An 11,621-nucleotide genomic window follows, 5' to 3' on the forward strand; every position below is an offset into this window, starting at 1 on the left:
GTAGGGAAAAAGTTCTTGACAGGATATCATGAGACCTAGGCCATCTCTCTCTGACAGTAACCAGGTGGATATGTGACTTACCTGGGCAAGCCATTTAACTTCTTAGTGAGTCTTAGTGTTCTTATCCACAAAACATATTGAACTGTGCCTATGACTGGAGACTCCCTTTCTGGTTGATGATGCATGAAGAGATGGGTATTCCTGTTTTTTCCACTCCATTAGCTTACAATCTCCTTAAGGACTGAAGTAACATATGTCTTTGTAGCTTACAGAATTCTAATTTTCAAATGAATGCTTCAGCCCTAAGATTTCTGCTTTGAATAAAGTCTCCCTTTAAAGTGTAAATAAGTAAAACACATGAGAGGCACTTCCCTGGTGCCACAGTGGTTAAGAATCCGCCTGTCAATACAGAGGACACGGGTTCGATGCCTGGTCCAGGAAGATCCCATATGCCGTAGAGCAACTAAGCCCATGCGCCACAACTACCGAGCCTGCGCTCTAGAGCCTGTGAGCTACAACCACTGAGCCCACACGCCACTACTACTGAAGCCTGCGTGCCCTAGAGCCTGTGCACCACAACTACTGAAGCCCCCACACTCTAGGGCTCGCGGGCCTCAACTACTGAGCCCACGTGCTGCAACTACTGAAGCCTGCACGCTTAGAGCCTGTGCTCTACAGCAAGAGAAGCTGCCCCAATGAGAAGCCTGCACACCGCAGCGAAGGGTAGCCCCCGCTCACCACAACTAGAGAAAACCCATGTGCAGCAATGAAGACCCAACGCAGACAAGAAAAAAAAATTATATACATAACCAAGTGGAAATTAAAAAACAAAAACAGATGAGAGAGGAGCCCTCCCCATATCCCAATCCCTCCGCCCCTAGGCTCTGCCTGCTCATCCCTGGGGCAGTGCAGAGTACTCTGAAAACTACTGATCTTTCAGGTTTTTCATTATACTTAAAAGTTATGATTCACCAACACAGTAATCCTGCATGAACAAGGAAATCCCCTTTCTGAATTCTCTTCTGTGTGATTTCCTTTTAAATAATTTTCTTCTACATAGAGAATTTCAAGTTTCTATATATTTCTAGTCATTCTTGAAAGGGATAATTAGACAAAGAGGGAACTGGGCTTTAGATTAGAATAGGGAGGTAAAGAGATGATAGGAGTAGACAGAATTTGCTTGTTATGTAAACTTGTGGTAGAGAAAAGCATCTGTGTTAAGGAAGAGCCTCAAAAATAGTAAGAGGGACTGACTAGGCCAGGTCAAAGGTGGTGGGAGCACTAACAACATGACACTGAATAGGGCTGCTTAGCCCTTGAGTATTGGGGCAGGGTATGGGCCTTGGGTGGAGAAACAACCCATTACTATTATTATTCCAAACATAGCATGGAATTCCATTTAGTTACTGTACTCTCTTTAATTTTAGAGTATGTAAAATATTTTAAGGGCTTTCATACTCTCATTTGTATCAATATTTTAAACTCTTTTTTCCATAAGGTCATCAACTGCAAATTCTCTCACCATAGGGATTTTTCAGGAGCATAATTCCAATAGTTGGGGAGAATATGGTCTCAATCTTTTTTAAAGGATACAGTGAAGCATCACAAATTTTACCCTTTATATTTTGCAGACATAAAGACCCAAGTCAATGGATTGCTACTTTTGGCACAACTATAACACCACCCGCAGTGCAACGAAGTGTGAGGAAAATTACCTTTCATGAAAATTACCATAGAGAAACAAATGAAAATGACACTGCTTTGGCTCAGCTTGCTACCTGAGTTGAGTTTTCAAATGTAGTTCAGAGTTTGCCTCCCAGATTCATCCATAAATTTGCCATCTAAAACAAGTGTATTCATCACAGGGTTTGGATCCATTGTAAATGATGGTGAGCTGTTCAACATAATTTACTTAGTACAATTTTATCTTGGGATCTAATGAGGCATCTAGGGGATACCACTTTAGACTGTTCATTAAAATGTGGATGTTTCTAATGTGTATGGCTCTGAGAAGAACAAGGTACTGTGGGTTAAAAAGTAAAAGGAATCAGATACCTGTACTTGAAGAGTTCACAATTAATTGGAGCAGTGGTGAGGAAAGGGAGAGGTCAATAACATGATGAACAGAACAGATTGTTTTAGATCCTATAAGAAGGAACAAAATGCTATGGGAGTACAAGGGAGTAAAGGATTACAAATTGTATATTTGCCATATGTAAACACTCCCAGCTAGCATATACTTCATATACTTTTTTTGGTTTAAATTCTTCCTAATTTTAATGAGGATATATAATGATCATAAACATGAAAGTGTTTTGTGAATGTTTTGAGAGTCAGTTGTGCAGTATTCTCTCCTCCTAACCACTGGCCTTGCTCTCTGCTGGTGTCATATTGTTGGTGTATCTTGGGCATTTGTTTTGTTTCTCATGTTTTGAAACACCTGAAATAACATGCAGGGGTCCCCAACCCCCAAGCCGTGGCCCGATAGCAGTCTGCAGCCTGTTAGGATCTGGGCCGCACAGCAGGAGGTGAGCAGTGGGCAAGTGAGAGAAGCTTCATCTGCTGCCCCCCATTGCTCACATTACCAACTGAACAAACGTTCACACCCACTGGTCCATGGAAAAACTGTCTTCCACGAAAACGGTCCCTGGTGCCAAAAAGTTGGGGACAGCTGCTATACAACATAGAGTAGGACAAATAGACCTGTGCAGTTTGTATCCTGGTTTCTTCTTGAGTAGCTTTTGGAAAATCAATGAACTCCTCTGAGACTCAATTCCCTTACATGGAAAAATGTGAAGTTGGACAAGATCAGTGTGATGAACCCTCTTCTCATGAAAAAAAAGGGCATACACACACAATATTGCATGTAGTTTTGAGGGTTCCAATAACTCTTGAAGAGCCACAAATATGATATAATATTGGGTCATGTATGTGTATTGTTCCTTGCATGTAGACATTTATGACACAGAAAATAAAATTAGGCAATAATTAAATAATAAAACAATCTTAATGCTTTTGCTCCTAGGAATATACAATTTATGTGTCTTCTGAGTCTTAGATATAGCTCTATTCAAAGAACATGTTTTTCGTTTTTACATTTGTTTGTGTAATAGGACCTACACAAAATAGACTTCGGCAAGCCAGGGTGGAAACCATAAGCACTGATGTTTGTAACAGAAAGGATGTGTATGATGGCCTGATAACTTCAGGAATGTTATGTGCTGGATTCATGGATGGAAAAGTAGATGCATGTCAGGTAAGTCCAGAGGCAAGGTCAAAACTTTAAAAGGAAAGTTTCCATTAACTATTTCTAATTTGGGCATATACTTTACCTGGGAGAAAAAAATGACATGAATTTTACCAAAGACTCAGTTTGCTTAAATAGACATGATAACAAAAATGATTGCACTGAGTATTTACTATGCCAAAACAATGCTAAGCACTTTCTATACATTATTTCGTTTAATATAATGAGATTGAAGCATTACTATAATTATCCCTATTTTACAAATTAGGAAATTAAAGTCTATTGCTCCAAATTTCTGGTTCACACAATATCTCTTATGCTCTATTGTTATTTTCTTAAACAAATTTGGAATCAAAAGACAGAGAAACCTCTCCTCTGAAGACCACTTTATTCAGCTCTATCATCATCTCTCATGCATCTTGTTTTTATTCCCCCACCTCCAAATCTCTCTTTGTCCCTTTCATTCTTTCATGACTGACACCTGAAACAGATTTCGTCTCCATCCCAAGGCCTGCAATATTAACGTCAACTCATTTAAACACTGGATTCTTAGTTCCTAGATCTCCTAACCTCCAGTGATCTTCACTCCTCCTCAGTCACCTATTCTTAGGGTCACACCTTGAGCTTTGTCACCAAAAACTATTCCATTTCCAGCAACACTAAATCCCCAAGTCATCCTATTTAACAACAATCCTCAATCCTTCTGCCTGCTTTTCAACTACTTCTGTTTCTTTGGCCACACTGTTACACCCCAACCTTCCAACCCTCAACCCCCAACATACACAACTTACACATATATTCTTTGTGTCCCTTCTCTGTTTTATTTTTATCTTTAGCTCTTGCACCATTCAGCACACAACATATTTTATTTAACTGGCTTATTATCTGTCTCTTTCACTAACCTAGAATGTGAGCTCCATGAAGGCACACATTTTAGAGCATCTATTTTATTTTACTGCTGTATTACCAACACCTAAAACAGTGCCTGGCACAAATATTTTGTTGGCTGAATATCATCCTTCTTCAATTTCATAGAGACCTGTAGAGCACAGTTTCTCTGCTATTTCACATTCCATTAATCCTTTCCTTTCTTCTACCATCCACTTGTCCAATTTAGATTTCACTGTGATCTTTTTTTTTTGGCCACGCCTTGCGTCATGTGGGATCTTAGTTCCCCCACCAGGGATCAAACCCCTGCTCCCTGCAGTGGAAGCATGGAGTCTTAACCACTGGACCGCCAGGGAAGTCCCTGTGATCATTTTTTAAACACTTTTGCTAATACCCTAAGCCCATCTGATGCTCTCTCTTCCCAGTATTTCTGTCTGACAAAGTCTCAAACCTGGAAGAACTCAATTATTTAGTCTCTCTCTCTCTCTGCCTGTATCTGGAAAGTCAAATGCTTCTGGAAAAAATACAAGAGAACCCATGGTTCCACTATAGGTTCCAGATAACAAAACTGACAACCTTACTCTTTTTGTTAGTTTGTTTTTTTCTAAATCTACCTTTCTCTGATTCTTCCACCATTTTCTACTTTCCTTAACTTTCAGTTTCTCCTGCGTGTTTATTCTCAACTGACGATTTTGTTTCCCAATTTTCAAAGAAAAATATAAGTCAAAAGAGGGGAGTTTCCTCATCTTCCCAGCACTAAGCATACAGACATGCCTTCATCTGGACCCTTGTCATCCACCTTCAGCTTAGATCACAACAGAGAAGCTGCCTCTTCGCTAAGGCTGGTCCCTTCTCCTTTGCTCCATTTCTTCTTCTTGCTGGCCTCTGGGGAAGTTTACACTGGCAATTATGTCCTCTCTCTCTCTTTTCAGACTCAACATTTCTCTTGAAACTAGATCCTTCTCTATTCAGTTCTCTTAAGTTAGGGAAAAAAAGAAATAGCCAATTCTTTTTTGACCCATAATGCCTCCAGCTAGCTTCTCATATTATCTCTTTACCACCAAATATTTGTGAAAATGTCTCTACCCATGGTCTCAATTTCCTCACCTCCCACTAACTCCTCAAACCATTTCAATATGGTTTCTGCCCTATTACTTCATCAAAATCTCTCTTCCTGATGTTTTCAATGAACCACGAATGACATTATACAAATTTTTTGTTCTTTTTTTTTTAACCTCTTAACAGCATTTAATAATGCTTACCACTCCCTCTTTCTTGAAATATCATCTTCCCTTGGCTTGTAATGATTTTCATCCTACATCTGTCTGCTCCTTCTCTGTCTCCTTTTCAGACTCATTCTCTTAATCCCATCTAATACATGTTAATCTATCCTATGCCTGTTTCTTTTTTCACTCTATACTTTCTCCCCAGAGAATCTAATTCTCTTTCATACCTTCAATTATCATTTTTTTGTTGATGTTTCATACATTTATACTTTTAGTCCTAACCTCCCTTTTGATCTCCAGACATATATTCTATTCCTACTTGGCAGCTCCAGTTGGATGTTTCAAAGGCATCTCAGATTCAAATGTTGTACCTGATTCTGTTCTTATTCCCCTCCCCACCTGATCTTCTTCCTATGTTTTGTATCTCTATGAATGGAATTCCCTTTCATTATGTTAAATAAGCCAGAGTCTAGAAATCATTCTATTTTCTCTCTTTATCCCATATCCAATTGATTACCTAATCCCATGGGTTTTACCTCCTTAAATCTCTCTCCACCATCTCTTGCCTTTCTCTCTTCTCTCAACCTCTCTCTCCTCCCCTTCCCTTCCCTCCAACCCCCAACCACATTAACCATCTAGTTTATCTCCCTTATATTCATTCTTATGCTCCTTTAGTGCATTAGTCAAATGAATGCCAGGACAGTTTCTAACAAGATGTAATCTGATCATGTCAACCCCCTCCTTAAAACACTTGAAACTTCAGTGGCTTACCTTTGCTTTTATCTTATGATAAAAATCAAACAGAGACTTACTAGAGAATGGACTTGAGGATATGGGGAGGGGGAAGGGTAAACTGTGACAAAGTGAGAGAGAGGCATGGACATATATACATTACCAAATGTAAGGTAGATAGCTAGTGGGAAGCAGTCACATAGCACAGGGAGATCAGCTCAGTGCTTTGTGACTGCCTGGAGGGGTGGGATAGGGAGGGAAACACAAGCGGGAAGAGATATGGGAACATATGTATATATATATATAACTGATTCATTTTGTTGTGAAGCTGAAACTAACATACCATTGTAAAGCAATTATACTCCAATAAAGATGTTAAAAAAAAATCAAAAAAAAATCTGTAAAAGACCCATAGGGCTACATATAGACTAGTCTCTCCTTACCTCTATGGCCTCATTATGTACCACTTGCCCCCTTGCTGTCTTCTCTCCAGTCCCCCTTTCTACAGGCCTTTGCATATGCCAGGCTCCTTCATGCCCAGAGCATTTGTCATGCTGTTCCCTCTGTCTAGAACACATTTTATCCACACCTTTCTTTTCATGATTTACTCCTCTTCCTTTAGATATCAGCTCAATTACATCTCATCAAGGCAAACATCCCTTTCCTCCCTGACTAGTCGAATTCCCCATTGTATGTTTCCATAGCACTTATCACAGTTGTCATTTTGCATATTTGTAGGCTTATTTAATATTGTGGGTTTTTTAACCTAAATGTCAAGCTCTATGAGCATAGGGACTATTCATTTTTGGTCATCGTTTTATCCTCAATGTCCATCAGAATGCCTGGGACACATAATAGGAATTCAATAAATAGCTGATAAAAGAAAAAATAAATGAAGGAGGTGGAAGAGGCACAGAGAGGTTACCCTGTGTGTCTTACCTCAGGTCACACAACCAGTAATTAATAGAACTAGACCTGAAACTTGGGCAGTTCAACTACTGAGACTACAATTTTAACCTCTACACTTACAACTGTTTATTTACTTAATCTTCCTTGATCCAAAAGAGATTTAAGAGATTTAATCTATATAAAATTCAGAAAGCAAACATAAATTAGAACTAGGTGAGTAACAGAAAAGGAGATCAAGATTAGGTCCATAAAATACAGTCAAGCTAAGACATTCAGAAGAGATCACAGAAAATTTCTACCTAGGCACAAATACCAACCTCATGTTAAATATTTTAGATAAATGCTTACTAAACCCCATGCTTAAAGGGTCTAATAAAACTAGCAAAAAAATCTAGGGATGCTGAACCAGAAATAATGTAACCATTCCATATGAATGAGTGTTAGTCTTTCTAGAAAACAATTCACTTTAAAGTTTAGCACAAAATTTTAACTCAGTTGAGAGAAACATCATATAATCTATCTCTAGTTTGGCTGCATGTTCTGTGTACCAGTTTCCATTTTTCCTGTGGAAGAGAGATGACTGCAGTGACCTTCCTATTGAATTAAATGTTAACAATTCTAAATACATTTTTTTCTCTAGGGAGATTGTGGTGGACCTCTGGTTTATGATAATCATGACATCTGGTACCTTGTCAGTATAGTAAGTTGGGGACAATCATGTGCTCTTCCCAAAAAACCTGGGGTCTACACAAGAGTGAGTCAGTATCAAGGCTGGATTGCCTCAAAGACTGGTATCTAGTGTGAACTGACCATGAATTTTATCCATGGCACACAGAGCTAAAACTCCTGCATATTGTGTGTTATTTATATTCTTGTGGTTTGAATCAGTGCTTGTGCTGGAGGTCAAGAAGTCCTTCAGAGTCAGACCAATCTAATATCATGAGGTGGACTTTGTGTACACGTGATACAAGTATTTCTCTACCTTAAGCGAAGAAGACTTAGCAAATGACAAGTAGCACCAACTCCTCACTCACAAGAGAAACTGTGATCTTATTAATCAGATGAATATTTATAAATGGTTTCCCCCAAGTGAAGATGGGGAACATCACTTTCCACAGGATATGAAGACCTGCCAGGGCTGTCAAAATCTTACCTCATACAGTACTTGGAGCACTTGGGATTCATATAACAAAATATCAAATAGTAATCATCCCTGAGGATTCAGGGCTTCAACATTCTAGGACTGATGACTGGACATTCAACGGCTAGAATGGAGAAGTGTGGGATTTGTAATATAATTTGAACTCTAACCTGGGTTTATAAATAGTAATACAGATCATTATCATTAACCACGAGAGTTGCCATTTAAAAGATGTTTAAATGTATCTGAACTTGCTGTTAACATTGGGTTATACACACAAGCACTAGCTTCAGGATGCATGTTGTATTGTTACTAAGCATTTCTGATTTCTTCTTTAACAGCATCTTGCCATCCATGCATCATTTGGAGTTAGACCAAAAAGGAGAATAAAGACAACTCTTGGGAACACTCTTCCATGGGTAGAAGATAAAAGGAACCAATGGGACCAAGGCTAGAAGAGTTGAGTTTCAAATGATTAATAACAAAACAAACACTCTAGATTTTTGTTGGAATGAGACCTCCAATTATTTATTTAGATATACCTACATTAGCATATGGTGCTCTTATAAGTCTTCAGTTCTCTGACAAGTCAGATGCCTACCAGAATGTCAGGTTAGGAGAGTTGATTTATACAAAGCACTTAGGATAGTGCCTGGCATATATTATACATTATATAAAGGTTTGTTATAATGGAAAGGAATGCCTCTATGAGTTTTAATGTAAATAAACTTAATTTGTCAAATGAGTGAATGACGTTGGGGCTTAAACCAGCCCCAGGTCTAAGGGTGGAGAGCACAGGCTTTGGCACCAGGCTGCCTGAGCTTGAACATTGGCTTTGCCACGTATAAGTTGTGTCCTTAACATCTCTGTGCATTAGTTCTTTCATTTCTGCAGTGAGAATAAAAATAGTACCTACCTCAGATCATCATGAGGATTAAATGCATGCTTACAAGTAAATTACTTGGAACAGTGTCTGTACACAGCAGGCTCTCAATATAGACTAGCTGCCATCAACTATTATTCATTTGTTTAGGACTCAATAAAACAATATACTTTTTAAAAACTGTATCTTTCTTCTTTAAAATCATGTACTTGATTTCAGAATACTTAAAATTACATTGTAAAAAAAATTAGTAAATTACTAGGTTTTCAAAATCACTTTTTTATGTCTCATTAATGTATGTTGAACCAAGGCTTCTTATACACAAGTAGTCATAGGATACAAGGTCATCTGTCACCAGGGTTGTGACTACAGATGCAGCTGTTTTCACATCCAGGTCTCAAATGTAAGACCTCAAACACTAGACTTGTTGCTCTGATTTCCTGGAGAAAAATTTAGCCTCTTAGTTTCTTTAATAACTAAAACTTTTAATTTACATGTATATGTGTTATATGTAGTATATGCAAACAAGATAAATATAACTAAAAAACTCTTAGTTATTATTTAATATCAATATTAAGATATAATAAACATGAAAGGGTCATCATACACACTTTTGAAAAGAAAAGGTCACCAAATTTTTGAGTTGATGACTACTAACAATTAAATATCAATAGGAAAAACAGAGTAAAAATTTAAATTCTTATGCTTCCTTTTGTACGTAGAGAAACAGCCAAAGCTTTCTGGAGAATATTTAGCATATTCAAGATGTGTTTGACTGATGATATATCTTTTTTTATGTTAAAGCCTAATGCATCATTTGGTAAAAACAAGAAAACAAATCTGTCTACAAAAAAATTATTTTCTACTAATTAATTTCTATAAGAATGGATATGTGCTTTTGTGTACCTCTATTATTTCAGAAGACTGTGATAACTTTTTGCAAATGTCTGTGAAACTATATACTTATTTAAATAATTATATGATTAGTTTAATTCAACTCAATGACATTTTAACACAAATGAGAAATGTAAAAGGCTACAGGAAAATCTAAGAAATGGAAAAGTAGATTTTAAAATAGGATTTATGTATCCTATTTCTAGTTTGAACCTGACTTATTGAGTGGTGTTATGGGAATCATGCGATAACTTTTGACTCATATTTTCCATCTACCATAAGGGACATTAAGCTATTTATCTCATGGTATTGTGAGGCTTTCCTGTTGAATAATAAAGTTGAAAAGTCAAATATTTAAAACCTGCTCAAAAAATGAAAAGTATATTATTGCAAACTGATATCAGTACAGATGATGCTGCAAATGCATTAAGATTATAAAGAAGGTGCCTTTTTTTTTTTAGTGTTAGCATTTTTATTTGTCAGTATTATTGCTTGGTGAATTTTACATATATATTGTGGCTAAAAAAAAACACCTGGGTTTTGTCTCTTATGCTGTGAATGCTATAATGATATATCTTTTCATAGGGAAAAAAACTCTACAAATTGACTCATTTTAAAAGACAGGTCAGGGCTTCCCTGGTGGTGCAGTGGTTGAGAGTCCGCCTGCCGATGTAGGGGACACAGGTTCATGCCTCGGTCTGGGAAGATCCCACATGCCGCGGAGCGGCTGGGCCTGTGAGCCATGGCCGCTGATCCTGCACGTCCGGAGCCTGTTGCTCTGCGACGGGAGAGGCCACAGCAGCGAGAGGCCCGCGTACCGCAAAAAAAAAAAGTTTAACATGTTGGATTTTAATTGGAAAATTTAATGTGAAAATGATATAATTACAGAGAAAGGGAGGAAAAACATAGAGTCTGAGGTAAAATTGTGTAAGTTTGCAGGCATGGAAAGATGGAGCAAGTAAGAAAGTGTTTTGTCACCCTCATCCCAGTTTAGATCTTTCTAAATTATACATTTAGTTGATACACTGAAAACAGAAGAAATATATGCTGTATAAGTATTATATTTTAACCCCCCCTTCTGAAATTCATAAATACAATTAAAATGTCAAAAAATAATGATTTTAATGTCCTTTGAGAAATTCTTTGACTTTTAAAATAAAAAATTAAAGAACAATATTAAAGATATTGGTTCAAGATGGCAGAGAAGGATGTGCACTCACTCCCTCTTGTGAGAGCACTGGAATCACAACTAGCTGCTAAACAATCATCAACAGGAAGACACTGGAACTCACCAAAAAAGATACCCCACATTCAAGGACAAAGGAGAAGCCACAATGAGACAGTAGGAGGAGCACAATCACAATAAAACCAAATCCCATAACTGCTGGGTGAGTGACTCAAAAGCTGGAGAACAATTATACCACAGAAGTCCAACAACTGGAGTGAAGGTTCTGAGCCCCATATCAGGCTTCCCAACCTGGGGATGCAGCAACGGGAGAAGGAATTCCCAGAGAATCAATCTTTGAAGGCTAGTGGGATTTGATTGCAGGACTTTGACAGGACTGGGGGAAACAGAGACTCGACTCCTGGAGGGCACACACAAAGTAGTGTGCACATCAGGACCTAGGGGGAAGGAGCAGTGACCCCATAGGAGACTCGTCCAGACCTACCTGCTAGTGTTGGAGAGTCTCCTGCAGAGGC

At 38.1% G+C, this 11,621-nt stretch overlaps 1 protein-coding gene across 1 annotated transcript in view; it reads left to right on the forward strand.

Annotated features, from left to right (window-relative positions):
* The window catches only part of TMPRSS11F (transmembrane serine protease 11F), a 16,800-nt gene extending 8,999 nt beyond the window's left edge, over positions 1–7,801 (forward strand). The window contains 4 exon segments of the mRNA XM_007472242.1: positions 1,632–1,802; positions 1,804–1,889; positions 3,114–3,256; positions 7,643–7,801. Of these exon segments, the coding sequence (XP_007472304.1) occupies positions 1,632–1,802; positions 1,804–1,889; positions 3,114–3,256; positions 7,643–7,801 (559 nt within the window).
* Positions 7,802–11,621: the final 3,820 nt, after the last annotated feature.

Source organism: Lipotes vexillifer, unplaced genomic scaffold (assembly GCF_000442215.2).
Source record: "Lipotes vexillifer unplaced genomic scaffold, Lipotes_vexillifer_v1.1 scaffold1103, whole genome shotgun sequence".
NCBI lineage: Eukaryota > Metazoa > Chordata > Mammalia > Artiodactyla > Lipotidae > Lipotes > Lipotes vexillifer.